This window comes from Sceloporus occidentalis, unplaced genomic scaffold, assembly GCF_023333645.1.
Source record: "Sceloporus occidentalis isolate IW3139 unplaced genomic scaffold, rSceOcc1.0.p SCAF_7, whole genome shotgun sequence".
Taxonomy (NCBI): Eukaryota; Metazoa; Chordata; class Lepidosauria; order Squamata; family Phrynosomatidae; genus Sceloporus; species Sceloporus occidentalis.
Window position 1 is genome coordinate 69750102 of NW_028316987.1, and position 23233 is coordinate 69773334.

General features: G+C 37.9%; 1 protein-coding gene across 3 annotated transcripts; it reads right to left on the reverse strand.

Moving 5' to 3' along the window:
- Positions 1-1706: 1706 nt before the first annotated feature.
- On the reverse strand, positions 1707-22677 carry GTPBP10 (GTP binding protein 10). 3 transcript variants are annotated; one of them, XM_089533264.1, is made up of 11 exons: positions 22580-22656; positions 20977-21026; positions 19389-19582; positions 19197-19288; positions 18278-18422; positions 15769-15842; positions 14863-14915; positions 6637-6744; positions 5562-5639; positions 4690-4813; positions 1707-2517 (listed from the first exon to the last, which is right to left on the reverse strand). In XM_089533264.1, the coding sequence occupies exons 3-11, from the start codon at positions 19568-19570 to the stop codon at positions 2315-2317; spliced, it is 1059 nt and encodes a 352-aa protein (XP_089389390.1). In that variant the 5' UTR covers positions 19571-19582; positions 20977-21026; positions 22580-22656; the 3' UTR covers positions 1707-2314. The 3 variants fall into 3 exon arrangements, with proteins under 3 accessions (XP_089389390.1, XP_089389389.1, XP_089389391.1); XM_089533263.1 differs by lacking the exon at positions 20977-21026 and having other exon boundaries at positions 22580-22677; XM_089533265.1 differs by lacking the exon at positions 22580-22656 and having other exon boundaries at positions 20977-21144.
- Positions 22678-23233: the final 556 nt, after the last annotated feature.

Sequence of the window (23233 nt, forward strand, 5' to 3'; positions counted from 1 at the left end):
ATAGCTAACACTTAGTACTGCACAGAAGGAAGTGCAGTAATCTTTTTTGAATGTCTTTTATCAAGAACCTGATGAAACAATCAAAATGAAACAAGGGATAGTGCCAGAAGATAACACTCCCAAGATGGATATATAATGCAAACTTTATGCAAAATTGCAGAACTACTGGGGTTACTGGAAAGCTACTGGGGTAGAGCAGAGAGCAGCTGTGAGTAGCGCTGTGGCTAATGATGCAACTAAACTCAAGCCTAAAAGACATTCAGCTGTTGACATGGTTGGAGGTGAAAGAAAATTTGATGCTGCATAACACATTGTAGGAACATGGAATGTGAAGGGGAAGGCAGACATAGCAAAACAATAAATTAAATGTATAAACATTACAATGGTTGGTGTGAGTGAGCTAAACTGGACAGGAATGGAACATTTTGAGTCAGATAGTAATACAATGTTTTGTTCAGGAAATGAAAATTTAAGAAGAAATGGGATGACACTAATAGGAGAGAAGTAGCAAAAGCAATCAAAGGATATACTGTGGTCTGGCTGAATTATGTCAATAGAACTTCAGGGAAAACTCATCAATATAACTATAATCCAAGTTTGTGCTCCAGCTACTGAGACAGAAAAAGAAGCATTCTGAGAGTCAATACTGGAGTCCAGGAGAAAACTGATCACATACCAAAACAGGGCTTCTTGTTAATCACAGGTGATTGGAATACTATAATTGAAAACAAAGCAGAATCAATATTTGCAGGACAATTTGTCCTAGGATTAAATTTTGTGGTGCCAACAGTTTGTCTATCACACATTATTCAAGTGCACCAAAGAATTTCAGCAGAAAATCAACCTATGCTTTATAGATTATAGCAAAGCCTTTGATTGTGTAGATAAAAAAAACCTATGGTTTTCTCTTAAACAAATGGCTGTGCCTCATTTGATTGTCAAGATGCGTAATCTATAGTCAGGACAAGATGCTACCACCAGGACAGAATAAAGAAGGAGAATGGTTTCCAACTGGCAAGGGAGTTAGACAAGGTTGCATTTTATCATCCTATCTAACTTGTGTGCTGAAAATGTCATACGTAAAGCAAGAATAGACTTGGAGAAAGGAAGCCTGAAAATTGCAGAAAGGAACATCAACTATTTAAAATATGCAATGACACCATACTACTAAAGAAAATGGAGCAATACTGAACATAAATGAAAGTGCAAAAACAGAGTTACTGCAGTTATTTTTTATGACATCATTTATATAACTTTCATGAAGACAGAGAAATATGATTTTCTACACCTTTCCCAGTCATTAAACAAAATGGAAAATGTATTCAAAGTCAGAATAAGATTTGTTGGGTGGAACCATGAAGGAACAAAGTGAGATCCTCAAGTGTAAAGATGCATACTTAAATATCGTAATTTGAATCATCCATGTCTTAATCATTTCCAATTTCTATGTATGGGTGTGAAAACAGACAGAAAAAATATAAACTAATTTGAAATGTGCTGCTCTTACAGATACCAGAACTACTCAAAAGACAAATGAAAGATTCCTAGAGCAAATCAAGCCTGAACTCTAGGCCAAGATGACTAAACTGAGAAAAACTGCATCTGCACTGCAGAAACAATCTGGTTTGACACCACTTTAACTGCCATGGCTCAATGCTATGGCCTTCTGGGAATGGCAGTTTGTTGTGGCATCAGAGCCACAAACAATAAAGCCATTGCCCTGTTCTTGCAAGACACAAGCAAGACTCTTGGAGGTCTCTCATTTACGGGGTTGCCATAAATCGAAGTTATCTTCATGGCAAATAACCACACGAAAGGCAACACTCTTGCATTTTGTTCGTACATGACAATTGTTCTAACATGGTTCTTAGCACTATTGCTGCTAAATACCTCTGTTAAGTAATTTTAAACTTTCCAAAATGTTTCAGGAAATTAAGCCCAGTAATTTTTACATGTTCTTGTCTTAGAATAGAAACTAATCTAAAAGCTTTGGTAAAGGAATTAGAGAGTCTTAGCACACCTTTATTTAAAAAATTACATATTTATTTACATCTTTGAAAATGTAATCTACAACTTGCTTGAATACAAATATTATGTAACTTGAAATTGCAGGTATTTGGTAACAAATTGATCTAGTTGAAACAATGCACATTTTTTAATTTACAGATGGAGAACAATATATACTCTTGTTTTTTAAGTAGTTGGCCTGAAAGTCAAAGCACACTCTGGCTTGGCACAAAGTCAACTGCACTCAGAGGGCTGTAAGAACTAATCTCTTAACCATCATCCAATGTTTTTTGAATTTAAGGAATAGCTATATTTCTGACTGACGCAGTGCATAAAGCTGCTCTCTTTGATAATTTTCAATCTTCTTCTCAGCTTCTTCATCTAGTAATTTTCTTAAACATTCAATCAGTTCTTCAATTCCTTCACCAGAATGTGTAGATATGGGAATGATCTCTTTGAACTTGATAATGACATCTGGAATCATCTTTACTGGAAGTGAGTGCATATAATCTGAAATTACATATATTTGCAATTAATATATACAGGAAAACAAGAAAATACAACTGTGAAATTGTCTACAAATGGATTTTAATCAATATAAGGAAGCATACAGATTAACTAAATTGACAGAAACTCTTTAGCAATCTTTAGTCTAGTTTTTAGCCCATAATTGCCTAATTCTTTGCTCAGGCTTATGAAGCATGTTGCACATTTAAGGCAATAAGGATAAATATGAGACTAACAACAGGGATATCTTAACAGATTTAGTTCCAAAAAGGTTAAGGTAATTAGCTTTTGAAGTGTCAGAAGAGGGCAGTTGTAGTGGCTGCTAACCCAAAACTATTCCTGATTTAATTAAGTGACAAAAGAGATTTGGAACTCACTTTCTTTTAAGATGTTTAATAGTGCAATGTCATGACTGCATCTAATACAAGAACAAATGAGACATCTGTAAAGTTCTGGCTTTTCAGAGCTGAAGCAGTTTATTAATATGCTCTATCCAACAGCTCCTGCTGCAAAGGAGAATGGCACAATAAACCACAGCCTTCCTACCCGTGGTTTGTTGTGATGTCATTCCAATTTATCTCTTGTTAAAAGCAGAAAGATCTGGGAACATCCAATGAATCAGATGTAAAAGAGACTCTGCTATAAGAAGCCAGATAAATAAACCAATGTGGCAGACTATGATGCAAAACAGTAGTTTATTCACGGTTAGCCAGTGAACTTTAGCCAGACTGTGTATTTGAATCTGAGTCTGGAATCCTATGCACCATAAGATTACTTTGATTAATCATGATTAAATTTCTTAAACTGAAATTTTTATTTCTCTGTCTCTATCCTTTGAGTGAATTCTTTATCACTGAAAAATGTAAGCCCTAATTTATCCCAGACTGCACTAAAACAGTTTTAAATGTCCCTGCTTTTCATTTGCTTCAGCTTTCTTTTTGGGATATTCAGAGTGTAATTTCACTCTAGTTAGATACAGGCTGGCAAGCATAAGGTAAGAAACCTTCAATCCCCCAAGTAAGAGAGACTCTGGTCCAAACACACTGCAGAAATAATCCAGTCTGGGACTGCTTTAACTGCCCTGACTGATTGCTAGGGAATTCCTGGAACTGTAGTTCTGTGCCACATTTACTCTTCCTTGTCAGAGAGCTCTGGTGCTACAATAAACTACAATTCCCAGGATTCCCTAGCACTGACCCAAGGCAGTTAAAGTGGTCTCAAACTGGATTGTTTCTACCATGTGTTTTGGACCTCAGATGGGGAACTATGCCTGTTTCAGCAAAGCGGTATATAGAGGTCTCATATCTTATTACCCATACTATAGGGTTGGGTTTTTTTTTAAAAGCAATTTAGTTTTAAAATTCAATAGCTAGACTGGAATGCCATTCTTCTTTTAAAATAATTAAAATTCTTTCCTGGTGAATATTGCACTTTAGACAGGAAACTCATGAAACTGTGACACTATAAATTATTTCCCAATTTAGTTCCTTTGAACCTCTTTTTCTTGCTGCCTTATATATCAGCCAAATAGCTACACGGTTTTAGAGCAGATTAACTGAGGAGAAAGACAATCTGACAAAAACACATCACAGAAATAAAAGACAAGTCTCTGGAGTAACGTGCCCTACTATACACAGTGATGCATTGAAAAAAGATTTTTTTTTACTACCACTACTACTACTACTACATACAGACACTTCAGTATGCCATTACAATGAGCAGCCGTATGTGCAAGAAGGAGAAGGACTAAAACTGTAACATGATTTATGTTTCATTACTATGTCAAGTACAGATCTATATGCAAATCCTCTTGCTGTATTAACATCTGCATGTTTAACAGAGTATGCACATCAAGTGGTGTTACATTCAGCTATCAATGCTAATTTGGAAACTGCAGAAAGCATCTGAAACACTGGTACTGATTAAATGCACATATGCATCAGTCATGAGTAACCCAATCTGTATTGTGTAATTTGACTAAGACTGTACATTCTATCTGGTATCTAGAACTACTGTTCAAGCCACATGTCATAAATGAAATTAAGATTACCACAATGTGTTCCTCTTTCTCTGATAGAAATAGAACTCTTGCCACAAACATGAATTCTTCACTAGTTGTTCTGTAACAGAGATGTGACTTTCTTATCCTAAAAGGAGCTCTATACATTATCTCACCTTCAGGGCTTTGCAGTTGTTCCATAAGTTCATTCAGTTTTTCTTTTGCACTGGGCAAGTCCATTTTATTAATAGCAAGTAATGCAGGTTTAGTTCGAAGTTCTTCTTTGTACAATTCCAGTTCCTTGAAACACAGACATCAGTTTGCAATTGTAAAATACTGTGCTTGAAAGCATTTCATTTTATATGAGCTTTTCCTTTTTAACCTTTATCTAGACAGATTAAAAAAACCCACAGTTCAATGCCTCAAATTTGGGGTACTTCTTAACCCCCATCAGGAATATCAGTGTATTCCTGGGTATAAAAATGTCCCATGTCCCCAGGAGTATTTGTGGATGCAGGAAGGTATTCTACAATATCCAAACACGCAGAAACAGAAAACACATTTTCACACAACACGAGGTAGAGCATTTCTCCAGAGTAGCTTACAGCTCTTCTTGTTTACAAAAAATTGTAGCCAACAAAATTTTGTGGCAGTTTGTGTCCTTCTTCTTTTTAATCTTCAAAAATCAAGAAAAAAAAACTAGACAGGATAGATGGTTGATTTTCAGGAAGCATGTTGCAACTTTTCAGCAGACAATATCATAAATCCCTAGTTTTAGGTCTAGGTCTGTGACTCTGGGGGACTGAAATATCCCACCTGCCTAAAGGAGGGTTAACCCAGGAATTACTATATAACACAAAAATATAATAAAGTATACATCAAGACATGTATATAGTATCTTGAATATCTTGGATATTTAGCTTCTAATTTTAACAGATGTGGCATATAAATAAATATTTAGAATCTAAATATTATTGTCAGTCATGCTAAAACATGCAAATATTTAATTACATAAAGTTAATTCATTAAAAAAGATCAGTAACCTTACCTTTGCCAGTAGCATTATAGTTTCAAAGGCTGTTCTGAATGGTGATAAAGAAGAAAGCTGAAATCCAGATACATCAACCTGAAAAACATTATTGAGAACAACAAATTGCATATAATGAAATGTTTTCTCTCATGATTATTTTTCACTTGCCAAAAGAGAATAAAGATGAGAGAGGGTGAACAGAGCTAAAGAGGAGGTAGTTATATATACATACATGTAACAGTCCCCTCTGCTGCCAGTATCTATCCTAATGTTTCTGAAGGGTTCCCAAGTCACAGAAGCAATTAACTCACTTGCACAATTTTCTGTATTTCATTACTATCTGTATACATCTGTTCTGTGCTTTTAGTATAGTTTGCTTTTATCTTATGATAGGACTTACTGGGACCAATCTTAAATATCCCTCTTCCTCTCTACTAGCTATACAGTCCTCCCTCCGTTTGCATGGACTTTCAATCTGTGTCCCTCACTTATTCACGAGGGGCAAACCGAGGGACTTAAAATGGGGCATGTGCCCATGGTGCACACCCGCAGGTGAGGGCACACCACTATTCAAGCCAATAGGGCTTGAATATTGGCGGATTTCTATTTTTGCAGGGGTGGTGGTCCAGAACAGATTCTCTGTGAAAACAGAAGGGTGACTGTAATTCACTACAAGTAATTCCTTGATGTTCCAGTTTTCTCAAAGTCTGATTTTACCTATGATAGTCAGCATCATATATAATAAAAATGATACTGGAAAAGGTTTCTTTAAGGGACTGATGGCATTAGCTTACTCCATTTGAAAAATGAGCTGCCACAGAGTTTGAAAAATTCACACTGGTAAACAGGTGAACAATGATGTAAATGGAAACACTTCACTGTGACAGATCTCAACAGGTTCCTAGGAGGATTTGGCTGTCCTTGATCTCAGAGTGTAATCATTACATGTTAAAATATGATTTACAACATCAGCAATGCTATGGCATAATAAGCAGGTATCACATGGTATCTATACCAAGTTATTACTTTAGACCAGGTTTAAATTTTAAAAGGCATCTTAAAGCAAAGAAGCCAAACAACTGTTTATTCTTACAACAAAAAGAAGCTGTTTTGTTCTTTCCACGTGCTTCAAGAACTTATGTCCTCTTCCTTTATTCATATGTGCACCTTCAATCAATCCTGGAAGGTCAGCAACTGTGATCTGGATGTGAGAGACGATTGAGACAAGAGATTAGAGCAACACTGGAGGAAAATTCAGTGCAAGTCCGACTAATAAACAAGCTAAGGTCTACCTAAAGGCATATGGTGAAAGGCCATCTTCACAGAACAACCCAGCAAACCTGTTTTAGGTAGTTAGGGATCTGTAACAACCGGGCCCAAAGAAGAATTTAAGTCAGTTTGCAGATGAAATCACTTGGATTCACTCTGACCTGGGCTTCATCTGACCTGCAGAAACAATCCAGATTGATACCACTTTAATTGCCATGGCTGAGTGCTACAGAATTCTGGAAATTGTAGTTTTCTGAGACATTTTGCCTTCCCTGTCAGAAAACTCTGCTGCTACAACATACTACAATCCCCAGAATTCCATCGTACTGAGCCATGGCAGTTAAAGTGGTGTCAACTTGGATTATTTCTGCATTTCAACATATAATCATGCCAGCATAGTTTTAGAGACTATGTGTGTTTTAGTTAAGCCTTTTAACTTTGTATATTTTAATGTAATTTTATAATGTTTTTAGATTATTTTAATTGTTTTAAATTTTAATTATTTTATTTTTGTTTTTATCTGTGAGTGCCGGGTGCCTTCTGGGAAAAAGGCAGCATACAAATTAAACAAATAAATAAATATTTCTGCAATGTGGATGCAGCCTATGATGCTAGAGTTGATACAGGTCCAGTAGATATAGGGTTGCCATAAGTCTGGACCTCCAAGCCAGGACAAATGTAGGACATATGTAGGACAAAATTTTTCAAATGTAGGGCACATCTTTTTAAAATGGAGGACATGCACAAAAATTTGATTTTTTTTTTTTAATTTTTTAATATAAATGCATGTTTCTTAGGCATGATCAAAATGGAGGGCATTTGGGCATTATTCCTAGACAGATAGCAGAAATGTACTTCCCTTTCTGGCCAACCCCCCTCCCCCATTCCAAAACACACACGAAGCACATTTGGGCATTTGCAAACTGACTCACACAGCTAGCTCTTTCCATGCTAATAATAATAATATTGATAATCATGGAAGGTCCCTTTGCAAACTGATTCACACTCACACAGCTAGCCAAAAACGCCCCCCCCCCCCCCGGCCCAGAGGCCTACTTTTGGTCCTCTCCCTTTGGCTGCTGCTGCTGCGGCTGCTGCTTTTCTTGCTGCGGCGGGGGCTGCCCGGTGCCCTCCTCCGCCAGCCGCCTCAGTCCTTCACCGCTCGCCGGCCCAGGAAGTAAACAGAGGAGAGCTCCTCCTCTTTAACCTGGGCGGCCAATGGGGGCAGACAGCTGGAACAGCCCCGCCCCCTGCCAGCAGTCATAGACTCCTGAAGCAGGGGGCGGGCTGTTCCGCTATTGGCCAGCCTGCCAGCTCCTCCAGCGCGCCCGGGAAAATTAAATACTGTGAGTGTGGGCGCGCTGGAGCACCTACTGAACCACGGTGGCGGTGGTGGCCAGAGGAGCAGCCACAGGCAGGCCACCACACAGCGACAGCTGCATTGGTGGTGGTGGCGGCCACAAGAGCGGCCAAAGGCGCCGCCATAGTGGCGCAATAAAAAAGCCCGGGGGCAGGGGCAAGCCGTACCGTGACCGTGCAGACGGTCCAAAAGCGGGAAATTCCCGCCCCCGCCAGGTTATAGCAACCCTAAGTAGATAGAACCCGAGTCATTTTTGATAGGTACTTCTGCGACCAGTTTATCTGAAAAGCCATATCTCCCTTTATGAACCCCATTAGAGCTATAATGTTCCCCAGGGGGACACAGTTCAGGAATAAATTACAGATTGGTTAAATTTAGGTAAAAAAAATTGATCTATAGCCTGCACTACCATCTTTGGTCAAAAGGGTGCAGGTGTCACTAACCTACCTTAAGGCAAACATGAGATATTCTTATCTCCAGTAAGCAGTAGATAACTGCATTATTGTTTCCTTCTGCAGGGCTTCTCAACTCTTTCAGATAAGAGGTGTGTGTGTGTGTGTTGCACTGCTGCCGTGGGAGAGGCAGAAGAAATTGGGCAGAGAGAAAAACTGAATGAGCATTAGGTTGGACAGAAAGAAAGGCCATATAGAAAGAAATTTGGGCAGAGAAAGAGCAGAAGGAAATAGAGCTAGGGTGGGGATAGGCACTAAAGGGTTGGAGACTTCTGCTCATAATTTATATAATTATACAGTTGAAGACCTGTGTTTAAGAACAATTATCTGTTCTGTAAAACCTAGTAATGCTTGTTAAGTAATAACAAGTCATATTTCTTCTTGCCCCCTTCCTCCAAAAAAGGGGGGAATATAAATATACCAAGAGAATAAATAATTTGTGTTAGATCAAAGTTTTTGTGGGTTTTATGAAGAATCAAATTACACAGATATAAGCCTTTAGGGCCAAAGGGCAGGGTATAAATAACATAAATAAATAAAAAATAAGGAAGCTCTTCTCAAACGTTATTTCTATTTTCCCATTAGAACTGTTTGATTTTTTTTGGGGGGGGGGGAGCATCATAGATCAAACCCGCTTTGATCTATTAAGGAAAAGCGGGCTATAAATAAACAGTTTATTATTATTATTTATCTGTTTTTAAGGAAAATTCTAACAAACTTAATCGCTTAGAAACCCCCTTCTTCCCATTTACATGCAGCTTCTTTCTCTTTCCTCCTCAGCAATCCCCACAGTTTGCCATGTTCTCCAAACTAACAATCATAGGTACTTCCACTTTGAATTAAGATTCTTCCACTTTGAAGTAAGATTTCTAGTTAGGAGGATATTTCTGACTCTGCTTAGGGAGGGCATCTAGACTTTATTTCCCAATTCAGGTAACAAAACAAGTTTAGCCAGTGTTATACAGGAAACAGACTGTAGACACATGTAAAAGATGATGATGGAGCATATAGGTTATTCACAACCCTTTAATCCAGGGGTTCCCAACTTGTGTTTCGAGGAGCCCTTAGGGTTCCGTGTAGAAACTGCAGGTGCTCTGTCGCTGCTCCAGGAAAAATCAATAAATAAAAATGGAATGAAATTGAAAAATAAGAATAAATTCTTATATATACTCTTAAACTCCATTAACTTGTAAGACATAGGGTAGGCATCTTAGTTGCTCTGCCATAGAAATAATTGTTCCGTGAGTCAAAAAGGTTGGGAACCTCAGCTCTTATCTATACTTGGGATTCTGTCTGAAATGAGCCATTATTTCTGTGTAACAACATGCTCATTTTACTGCTTCTTAATAAAAATATAATAAACTGAACTGCACATGCAGTTTAGCTTCTTAATAATATTGCACAACATACTTTAAAGCGATCTTATATACTATCTGAGAATATGAACAGAATCTGGTTGAGAACCCTTGTGGTCTATGTAACCAGCAATTCTGAATCAAGCAATTATCAACTAATTTGCAAAGCTCAAAAAGGGACATACAAAGAGTCACTGATAGTATTGTACTTTGTGATGAGATAAGGATGAAAAATGACATTCAACAATTCTGATTTTATGCCTGCTACAAACTGATAATTCTGTTAAGTAGTTTGTATGGATACTAAATGGCATCTGAAAGAGCGATTTAGATTAAGTAAAAACTACTACGTCAAGTTTGATCCCAGGTTATAATAGTGCTATGTTTTTGGCAAAGATTAAAGCACAATCTGCCAAGCCCATTAGTTAGAAAGGAGAAAAAGCACTTTTACACACTTCACATTTGTGAACTTTGTTGTCCACCTCTTCATGCAAGCCTTTCATCTAAGAGGATATTTCCAAAATTACACTCTCCTATACCAGCTGAAATTTTAGGACATCAAAGTATAAATTATCTTGCCCAGAATCAAATGTTTCAGACCCTTATGAATGAACATGGTCCACAATTCCTCATTAAAACCTAGTAATATGGACTTGGTATCAAAAACATAATTTTCCTGCTACAGGAGGTTTTTAAATTGTTTGAAGAGAACTAGATTTAGTAATTTGGAAGAAACAAATCTGAATAAAACTCATTACACAAATTGAGTAGTTTACAACATTCAATACTGCAATGTGATGCATTACAACTAAATTAACCTGGTAGTTGAGAGATGCAATATTAATTCCTTACATCAAAAGAAAATAAAACATGAGGGGGCTTACTCTTTAACCTAATGCTTCACTTTTACCTGATTTACTTTAGATTTTGTGTATTCTAAGTAAAACTCAGGAATTAATTACATTTTATTCCACCCCAGCCCCAGATGGCCATTTCCTTCAAAGGGAAGATAAAGCTTAGAGAAACTGTAGAAGAGCCAGACAAACTTTGGTCGAATTCAGATAACTACGGTATATTTGTATGGTGACCTACATTGGCTATATTCAGATTATGATGTTTTGGATTAAGCCAAGATATGAACAAGCATTTTGCCTGAACACACAGCCCTTTCATGGTGCAATTAAACTAAACCAGGGGTTGGCAACCTACAGCCTGCGGGCCGCATGCAGCCCGCTGAGCCATTGGGACTGGCCCCTGCTCGGTCCTGCTGCCGCCAAAGGCCCCGCGGGGCCTTTGGCCTCTCGCGGAAGTGCGCTGGGCCTTTGGTGGCGGGCAAGGGGAGGCAAAGGCCCTGCGCGCAGCCACGCGGGGCCTTGGGCCTCTCGCGCAGCCACACGGGGAGGAAGAGGAGGAGGAGGGAGGGAGGGAGGAAGGAAGGAAGAGGAGGAGGAGGAGGGAGGAAGGAGCAGGAGGAGGAGGGAGGAAGAGGAGGAGGAAGAAGAAGAAGAGGAGCAGGAGGAGGAGGAGGATGGTGATGGTGATATTGATATGAACCAGCTTCAGAGGCATGGCCAATGTATGTTGCTGTGATTTTTACAAACTCATGCGCAGTGAAGAAAAACCACAGTCCCTTGACCAAGTACACACTTCTGAGAAGTACATTTGAACCCGAGGGCAAATCACTTCTTGTGAGACCACCTTGACATGTTAAATATGCATAGCCATGTGAACCCATGTTCAGTGTGAAACCCAAAGAGTGTGGTTATGCAATAAGCCTCTGAAATATGCAAGAGATTGCCATGTTAAGTAAAGCCATGTTCAATGCTGAAATGTGCTGTTTGGAATGGGGGGAGGGGGGTTGGCCAGAAAGGGAAGTATATTTCTGCCATCTGTCTAGGAATAATGCCCAAATGTCCTCCATTTTGATCATGCCTAAGAAACATGCATTTAGATTAACATTTTTTAAAAATCATCAAATTTTTTCGCATGTCCTCCATTTTTTTTAAAAAAATGTGTCTTACATTTGAAAATGTTGTCCTATATTATTTAATTATTTATTTTTGGCTCCCCCCCCCCCCATTATCTGGGGGACACCAACCCGGCCCCTGCCTCAAAAAGGTTGCCTACCCCCGAACTAAACAGTCTCTAAAGAAACAATAGTTTGTTATTTTGTCCACCCCCAAAACGCCAGCAATGGTTACTTGCTTTGGGAAAGGCCAGAAACTTAGACCAAGATGTCAGTTTTGGTCCTGGCTTGTTCCAAATCTGATAACCATAGTTTCATTGTTTGGACCAAAAAGGAAACTACGGCTAGTTATAGATTACCTGTTTGTCTTCTCTCACCACAAAGGGAGGAGCAAAAAGGAAGTGAATGCTGGCAAAATGTAAACGTCATTAAGTCAAAATATGATATCTGAGCCAAGGCTTTATAATTCCAATAATGTCGCCTACTCAGCTGTCTTGTATAGAGGATATTTACTGAACATGAAGGTTACGGTAGTCAAAAGTGGCAATTACATGCTTTTTTTTAAAAGGGTAAAGTAAGATACAGAGGCCTCAATAGGTACAATCAAGTTAAAAAGAGTAACCAAAAGAAAAGCATCATTTCTCTATTATGGCTTTGCAATGATTTGCTAGTTTAGCAGATATACATGGCAAGTGATTACGATAAAGAAGGAGAACACTCATATCTAATTGTGAAATACTGGCAAATACTGGAGAGAGCAGTTTCTGAAACTTGCTCATAAGAAAGATAATATTTTTCAAAATTATTTTTTTTTAAAAATTGAATTTTGCTTTTGGAGTATTGACCATTCAGGATGTGCAGTCTTCAAAGCTTCATATATGTGTTGTTAATATGGCAAACGGAGCTGGAAATGTTGAAGAGGAACAAAGCTTGAAACATTACTTTTTGGGGGCAGCTCCCAGAACCAGTCAGTATGATCAGCCACCATGCTGGCTAGGGATTCTGGGAGCTGTAATAAAAAAAACCTATTTTTTTCACACTCTGATCACTGCATGGTAGAATAGAAGGCATGCTTGTCAAATGGGGTGGGGGAGGTTAGCAAATATACCAGAGTATAGATTCAGAATTCAAATGATCTTGACAGATTGGAGAGCTGGGACAAAACTAATAAAATGAATTTCAACAGCGATAAAGACATGTTACTATCTCTAGGTGTGAAAAACAAAATGCACAAATACAGGATTAGTGACATGTGGCTTGAAAGCCATACATGTGAAAAGGATCTAGGGATCTGAGAAGGCCAAAACTAAGCATGAATCGAGGGTGTAATGCAGTGACCAAAACACCAATTTAATTCTAGGCAGCATCAACAAAAATGCAGTGTCCAGATCAAGAGAAGCAGCAATGCCACTCTATTCTGCTTTGGTCAGACATTACTTGGAATACTGTGTCTAGGCAGCACAATTCAGAGAGGGATACTAACAAACTGGAATGGGTCAAGGGAAGGGTGACCAGGATGATCAAAGGTCTGGAAACCAAACCATATGAAGAATGAACCCGGCATATTTAGCTTGTAGAAGAGAAGACTGAGAAGTGATATGGTAGCCATCTTTAAATATCTGAAAGGATGTCATGTAGAAGGTGGAGCAAGTTTGTTTTCTGCTGCTTGAAAATGGAACCCAAACCAATGAATTACAATGACAAGACAAGAGACTCCACCTAAACATTAGGAATGACTTATTTCCGGTAAGAGCTGTTCAACAGTGGAATAGACAGCTTCAGAGGGTGGTGGACTCTTCTTCTTTGGAGGTCTCCAGAAAGAGGTGAGATGGGCATTTTTCAAGAATGCTTTATACTAGTTGTTTATTCCTACATAGTGGGAATTGAATTAGATGGCCCTTATAGTCCCTTCCAATTCTATGATTCTATAATCAAGACACAGATTTTGTTTAAAATTGTCATTTCCACCTGGGATAGTGGCTATATAATAATTTGTAAGCTACCACTTTCCCTAAAATAGATGATTATAAGCCTGCACTTATGACAATCCTGGGGCTAGTTTTAAAAATGTTTTTATGTATTTATTTTACATGCCTCTTTTGTCCCGGAAAGGGAACTCACAGATAAAATTATTTTTTATAACAAAATGTTCAAAAACAATTAAAATCATCTTGCTAAAACTGTATAAAATTAGATAAAACATGCAAAAGTTAAAAACACAAATAGAACACACACCCTGTATAAAAGCATCCCTGACAATGATTATATATTAAAAGCCCAATTAAATAAAAATGTATTTGCCTGCTGGTGAAAAGAAAGCAGGGAGGGGGCTAGCCTTGCCTCCCATGGAAGGGAGTTCTAGAGATTGGGAGCAGCTAGTGAGAAGGCTCTCTCTCATATCCACACCAAGTGAGTCTGTGATGATGGCAAGACCAAAAGGAAAGCCTTCCCCGGTAGATCTTAGGACCCTTGCATATGGGGATTGTTCAGATAGTCTGAATCTAAGCAGTATAGGGCTTTAAAACTCATGGCCCGCATGCCCAGAAATGAACCGTTAACTAGGAAAGCTGTTTCAACAAGGCCTATATGTTCCTTATAACTGGCCCCAGTCAGCATTCTAGCTGCCCCATTTTGAACCCGCTGAAGTTTCCAAAAAAGCTTCCAAAGGCAGCCCTACACAGAGTGTGTTACAGTAGTCCAAACAGGACGTAATCAAAGCATGCGCCACCATAGCCAGATATAACATCTCAAGGAACAGGTGCAGCTGGTGCATTAATTTAGCTGTGCAAATGCACTCCTGGTCACTGGTGAAACCTGGGCATCCAGGTTATCAGTAACTAGAATCTCATCATGTTATTCAAAAGGTGACAACAGAGACAATACCCGTGACAACATCTCTAATATAAGACAGACTAACCTGTTTGTGATCAGCATATTTAACTATTCCAAGTTCAGGTTTTATTGTTGTGACTGTGAAAAATACAAAAAGGTTAACATTGTTTGGTGAAGAACTTTATCTCTGCCTTGCATGCATCTGCCCAATACACTTGTCAGCAAAGAACAAGGGCAACATAATGATATTTCTGGCCTAAATACAGTTGCTAGTCCTTAATGAAAGGGGCCCACTGAATCAATCACCAAATAATAAGTCAATCCTTATCTAAATTGAATTGATGCATCCTGCTTTCTCTAATACAACCATCTGAATTTTGGAGAGGCCGTAAGAATATACAGCATTAGCATAAACCTTCTATGACATCCAAAACTGATTATATCCGAGAATACATTGATATTAACTAAAATTATTATTAGAGGACATTTGGCTGGAGTAGTGATGTTTTGCTCTGTTGACTACCTAAAAGACAGACACACTGATACACAGGGTTGTATACCCCTAACTGTACATATATCATAAGCGGCACTCACAGGGAGAAACATAAAATCAAGGTGCACATTGATTTTTAGCTGCAGCATACCCATCTGCAAAAGAACTGTATAAGGACAGAGCAAGCTACAATAGTTTTCTGCAATAATACTTTGAAAATCTTGGTAGCTGACAGAGAGGAGCCCAATTCAGCACGGGCTATTTGTGTGCTAAATATAAATGTTCCAGACCACGCTGAATATACAAACTCTCTTTCTCAAACTACACACACATCTCATTCCCCCCCCACACACACACACATTGTAACAGGCTATTGTTGGAGGTATCAGATGAGATTGCCTACATTCAAATTGTTTCACTTGCAAAATGAAAGCACAGGTCCCAAGACATATGAGATCAGTGCTAATGCTAATACACACAAAATAATTACTTACTTACAAGCGTAATCGGCAATCTCAGGAGCAGCACGAGAAATCTTGGTTAGCAGAGAGGACTTTCCTGCATTTGGAAATCTGAAATAAAAAAGGAAGCACAGAATTACCAACCAGTACTATATCACAATGTTTACATATGACAGAACAACAAAGTCATTTCCTTGCTCATTTTATAAAAATGTATTTTATTTGTGCATATAGTTTTGATTAACAAAGACAAATGTCTCATAGATAAACTACTCTGGAGATGGGGGAATAAGCAAGTAATTTTATTTGCTTATTTTTTAAAAGATCTTTTTGTAAAAATTCAGTAATGTTATACAGTGCGCCCGCTCCATACGCGGGCGCACTATACGCAGCTTCCTGCTTACACAGAAGTCATGCGATAATATAAACAGTGGTGTGCACACCTGAGCCACACTGCCCCTGCGTGCACACGCCCCATTGTTTCCTATGGGGCGTGAGCATATGAGGATTTTCCCTTATGTGGGGGGGGGGGGGGGAATGGATCCCTGTGTAAGGAGAGGGTCCACTGTAACATAAATAAAATTACATTATTTCACAGGTAATCATATCCAGTTACTAAATGTTGCAAATCAATCTTTGTTAGTGTTACTAACAGTTTTCAAGCAAATGTCTTACATCAGGGGACGATGTACATCCAAGCCTATTTCTGTTCACATATGTATAAAAGGGCTTGGTGTTGTATTGTCACTGCTGTATTTTTATCTGCTTAGTTTAATTTTTCCATCAAAACTATTTCCCACAACCTTTCTATCTACTTTACTATTGAGAGCTCTGTTGTGTATCACCTCAGAGGGGCTGATATGTGTCTTTGTTAGAGCCATCCAAGAATAAAAAGGTGATGTTGTTCCCCATTAAGTGTTGTCCATGGCACTTGTAAACATTTTTCTTTAAAACTGCTGAACTGATCTATGCAAGGATGCCTTAAATGCTGAGCTATTATATTCATGCAATAAAAGTGTGCTCCTTATGCATTTTAAAAAGTGGGCAAGATCCAACAGTGTACTTCAAGTATCCAGAATCAGCAGAATTGTGACATTTATGCCACAGACCCCCTCCATGGCATTCAAAATCTGCTCCAGAAAGCGTCCACCTCCCACGGTTTTCTTTAGGGGGGGTGAATGGGGTTTGGCTGATTCTTGCAAATACATTAGAATCCAGTGGAATACACCCTGCTGGATCCTGGCCAATGTTCCCACAAGTCCCCCACAAGTGAGTATCTATAGGTTTGCAATGTTGATTAACCATCCCACTGCAAGGGAGAAGTTTGAGAGGAAGAGAGGGGAGTATAGACCAGTGGCTGTACCACCAATTCTCTCACTGTTTGAAAAAAATAATAATTGAATTGTACACAACATGGCAGATCTCTTTGAAAAATATATTGCTTGTTGAAGATTATAGGACAGGGGAAAGAAGATTGTTAAAGCTTAAAAGGCCTGCCAGTTCAAGAAGACTGGAGCCCAAACATATAATTACTACTGGGTTAGTGGAATAGCTTATTTGTGCTTGCCAAAAAAAAAGTATTGAGTCCTTCCATGCTGGGGCTATATAGTGAGGGAAATTTACTGATGAATGTTGGAAATATCACCACTCTGTACCTGTCACAGGTCTTCTTGGCATAGGATTTAGATTGTGCTGAGAAAGAATACCCGACAGCCTACATTTTACAGAAGGAAACCATTTTGCAAATATAGACACAAGATTAGGTTCAGAAAAGAAAAAAATGTTCTTTTTTTCAACCTACTTTTAAACATAACTATAAAAAAATCCAAAGAAAACTAATGGATAGGAAACATTTCCATATGACACAATAAAGGGTTTCTACTACATAACAGAGATAATCAATGTAATCAAGCTAATACAAAAACATTATTAGTACTTTATGCTCAGTAGAAACTTCTATGTGTAATGGCAATGTTTATATCATTCAGTCTTTGGAAATATTTTTATAGTCTGTTTAAGTGGTTGAAAAGCACTTTCTTTTTGAACCTAATCTTGTGCCTTCCATCTTTTCTAAAGACAATATGGTTTGCATGTGTGTATGTCTATGATCTAAAGGTAAAGCATTTATCTACATACAGAGATGTAAAAGCAAATTCAACTGAGATCAAAGCACAAGCTTTCAGAGGCTGATTTAACAATTCAGATAAAGAAAATGAATATATGTCCACTCACCATAAATTTTCCACTTTTTTTTATTATGACAACAACTTTGAAATTTGATGTAGAATCAGCAGAAAGAAGGGTCAAAAGCACTTCCTTAGATATTTATAACCTTCCTTTTAGTTGCATCTAAAACTCTGGTTTCCTGTTGTAAAAATCCTAAACAAGGGTTCAAGTTCACAGGTTGAACCATTCTGTGTCCACATAGTGAAAACTAAAGACATCCACAAGTAAAACAGAAGTAGTAAATGCACAAAATCTTCACTTCAATATACAAATATGATTACTAAGACACCATAGTACAATTTACAGGATTAAAGACTCACCCAACTAAGCCAACATCTGCTATAAGTTTTAGATCAAGATGAATCACATGTGCTTGACCTTTGGAGGGTAGGAAATTTGTTACCAGGCATCCACCAATACCCCCACGTGCCACCAACAGCCTTTCTCCTGGTTTGTTAAGTTCACCTAAAATAAAGATTGCACCTTAGTCTGGAAAGAATAATAGCTTTTGCAAACATAGACAGGCCCTACTTCCAGCTTTCATACTGCTTAGGCATCGGATATGTTTAGAAAGCAACAACACACACCAAGAAACACACAATCTTAGTACCAAATGTATTACAATGTTCCCTCCAACAAAGCTAATAAATATACTGTATAATAAAATTATAATTAAAAAAATCATGTCGGAAATCAAATCATGTTGCTTCCAAAAATGTTTATGAAAATAATATTCATATTAAGACTGAAATCTTACATTCAAGGGTTGACCCTTCTGGACAATCTAACTCACTTCCATGAAAACATGCACAGTGTGCAAACGAACATGCGTCAGTTAAGACAAATATAGTATCTTTTGTTAATCAACGATATTAGACTGCTTCTGAGAATTATCAATTAACTGTTCCTAAAAATCTGCAACAAACACATATGTCAGCAACAGCTGCATGAAACCCTTGCAATGCCAGCCAAAATTTAGCTCTCCAATAGGTCAATGGAAGGCATGCTCCAACAAAGCCAGTATTTACAGCCTGAGAAAAATCATATTATAGAGGGTAAATCCTTAAGATGTGGGAGAGGGCAGTTTCATACAGGAATGAATTATATTGAAAATAGAATAAAGTCCGTTCAGCACGAGTATGTGCAGGCTAAATTCTTTCTAGACACACCTCTACTATACTTTGCGACTGATTTACAATAACATAATGTAAGGGTAAAGAAGGGCCAAAATATCCTTACCAAACATTTTCCCATCATCTGTAGTGACTGAAATTCCTGGAGGCACTTTTACCTCACAATCTTTCCCACTAGCACCTTTCAGCGCAGCAATACTTGAAGGATAAAATAAAATAAAATAAAAATTACAACACTACTTACTCGGACAAATAATACACTGACCACACTAATTCTCATTCAGTGAAAACTACTCACCTACTGTTGGCTCCTGTTCCTGCAATAAACCTTTTGGTTGGATATTGGTCTTTAAGTCTCTTCAAGGTAATTTTTTCATGAGCCGTCAGCCAGACATCGCCACCTTTTCCTCCTTCTCCACCTAATCGAGGATAGCCCATTCCACCAGTTCCTCCTCTTACGTAGATCCTTAGATCATCCATAAATCTGCCATACTATTAAAAGGACACATTAATTCAGGGCGGGAAAGCCTCAAGCTCTAGGCCAAATCTGACTCTCTTAAGGTCCCAATCCAGTTCTCTAGCGGGTTCTCCAGATAGCAATGCCCCATTCCCTTTAAGATGGCCGAACACCAGCTGCAAGATTTTATTGCAATCCCCGTGGAGCTCTTTTTAGCTCTGAGAAACATTGAAATAATATATTCCCTCTTCTTTTTGACTTGAAAAAAACCACAGAGTAATAGAAATTATCAGTGAAATTGGTGCTTTTACTCTATAATGCTATATAATTCTAAAATATTATTTTAAATGTCAGAGAGAGAAAAATTGCCCTCCAAACCGTAGGACCACTTCAACAAGCCATAACCTACTTTTTAAAAACTGAAGGCTCCTAATACAGATCAAAGAAATATCTACAAACAACCCACAAAAAGAAAATGACACAGAGGTGACAACAACTGGCAACAACCAAGGAACTATAGTGTCAGAACTCATACTTCTTTAGACCTATCAGGAAAAGCCCTTTGGTTCTTCTATCTTTTTAGTGAACTGCTGCTGGACTGGGGCTCTCAGACTTACTTTTGTAGCAAAAGGTCTCCAGAAGACTCTTTTCTGCTTAGGTCAGAACCAATTTGTAATACTGTCTCCAGTCCTGGGCACCACAGTTAAAGAAGGCTATTTAAAAGCTGGAATGGTTCCAGAGGAGGGGGACCGTGATGATCAAAGATCTGGAAACTAAGTCCTAAGAAGAACGACTTCAGGAGCTGGCTATGTTTAGCTTGGAGAAGAGTGGAGGAAACATGATATTCATCTTTAAACATCTAAAGGGATGTCATATGGGAGATGAAGCAAACTTGTTTTCTGCTGCTCCAGAGACTAGAAACCCACTTACAAGAAAAGAAATTCTACCAGGACATAAGGGGGGAAACCCCTCTTCCTGTAAGAGGTGTTCAGCAGTGAAATAGTGGCTCAGAGGGGGATGAATTCTCTTTCATTGGAATTTTTAAACAGATGTTGGATGACCTTCTTTCATGGGCGCTTTAGTTGTGTCTTCCTGCATGGCAGGGGATTGGACTGGATGGCCCTTGCAGACCATTCCAGTTCTAGGATTCCAAATTGTCTCTTTTAATTAAGTTCTGAAATGTTATATTTCAAAATTATGCAAGAGTGTGATTTAATAATATGATTTGCCCTGTGTTAGTTTCACATGTGGATGATATACAAATTGTGGTTAATACAATTCATAACATTTTTTGTGATGAATGTCTAACACTGAAAAATAGTAGAAAAGGATGGATCCAGGATCTGCTGTCTATCCACATGAGACATTTGCCAATGTAAAGTATCGCTGATACGCAGATATCCTTGCTCACTCAGCAAACTTAACTCACCCCATTCAGAGGGATCCCCCAGATTTCTGTGTCGCATTTTCAGTTGTCTGCTGTGTGGGAAGGGAATGTGAGAAGTCGTCCACTTCTACTAACTGAGTTGCACAAGTCTAAGTTTGAGCCTTAATCAGATTCTTGCAGCACCTTAAAGGCTAGCCAATTTATTGGGCCATAAGGTTTTCTACAGATTACAAATTGATATATGAAGCAGTTGTCAAACCCATAAAAGGTTATAGCAGAGAAAGGTTACTCCTATGGTTCAGAGAAGGAAGACTGTTTTGAATTACTCCCAGGAACCATGGCACTCAAGGAAGGCCATGCAATATTCCTGATGCATGGAAAAGAATTTGGTCCAAAATTTGGGAAAGTTACTTTTTAATAGAAGATGCTTATCGTGATAGTTCCAACCCCCCAGTAGTCACTTGTCATTATGGTTATACTATAATATATGGGGGGAAATTTGGTCCAAAAAATCTAGGAAGGTAATTTTCAAATGTAGTTGGTTATTGTTATGATTCCAATCCCCCAGGAGTTACTTGTAATTGGAAAGTTTTCCCCCCTCCAATAGTGGTTGCTTATGGTTACAGTTCCAATCCCCAGTAGTTACTTGTGATTATGATTATAATATAATATACACTCAGCCCTCCATATATATGGATTTTTTTATTCACAAATTCAAGCATCCATGGCTTGAAAATATTTTTAAAAAAGTATGAATTCCTGATAGCAAACCTTGAAGTTTCCATTTTATAAAGTGGACACTATTTTGCTCTGCCATTGTATTTAATGGGACTTGAGCATCCATAGATTTTGTTATCCGTGGAGGAACCTGGAACCAAACCCCAGCGGATAACACGGTCCCACTGTAATATATAATATAATGTTATGTAATATATAAAAAGTAATATATTATTTAATATAATATAATTAATATAGTTAATATAATTAACACAATTCTTAAGGATTAATATAATTAATATTAATATATTTAATAATGTTAATAATTAATTAATAATTAATGTTAATATTCTTAATATTGATGCAGTCAATATAATTAATATATATTCTCTATATATAAATATAGAGAATATATAATATATAGATTATATTATTATATAATGATATATAATAACATAACACAATATTATATATATTATAAACATAATATATATATAATAACTATAACATATTATATATATATTATAAATATAATATATAGAACATTATATCCCATATATTTTTATTGTGTATATATATATATATAGTATAAATATATTCTACATATTATATAATATATGAATACTATAACATCCTATATATATATGTATTGCATATATATATATATATATAAATATTATATTCATATAATATATATAATATTCATGATATAAAAGCATTTTTCTGCTGACATTTCCAGATGCAGCCCACGCTGAGGGGAATGAGGGAAAGAGGGAACAGGAGGAGAGGGAAACTGGGACCTTTTAAAAGCAGCTGGAACCAGAGGGAAGGCAGAGGGCTAAGAGGGAGCCTCCTCCTTTCCAATCAGGGACAGTCAAGGAGGGCATGGGCCAGACTGAGGGGAAGAGCAGCTTGAAGGGGCACCAACCTTCCTGAGCAGAGCTCGGCTGACCCAGACCATGCTTGGGATGGAGCACCACTAAGGGGCCTCTCAGCTAGCCAGACAGAACAGGAGTGGCGCAGGGTGATGACGTCAAGCCGCACGTCTGCCCCGCCCAACCCGGAAGCGCATTGGGGGAAACCTGGGCGGGAGGCGGGGCGTCGTCATTGGGGGCGTGGAGAGAGCCCAGAGACCCGGATGTGAGGGGAGGGAGGCGTATCATTAGGCGGTGCTGCGAGGGCGAGAGACCGAGAGTCCTCTTTTTCTCCGGACGCGTCCTCCACTTCAGCCTCTTATGCAGGAGGCATTCCAAAATGTCCTCCATTTTGAGCCTGACTAAATTAGGCCTGACTGATTTATCTTTCTATGCGTGTTGTTTATATATATATATATATATATATATATATATAAAACACACACTCTCACACATATATATTTACATATTACACACACACATATATAACTTAGATACATATATATATATATTTATATATATATTGTGTATATATATATATATATATATAATACACATATATTTACATATTACACACACATATATATATATTACATATATATATATATATTGCATGGATATATATATATATATATATATATATTGTGTATATATGTGTGTGTGTGTAT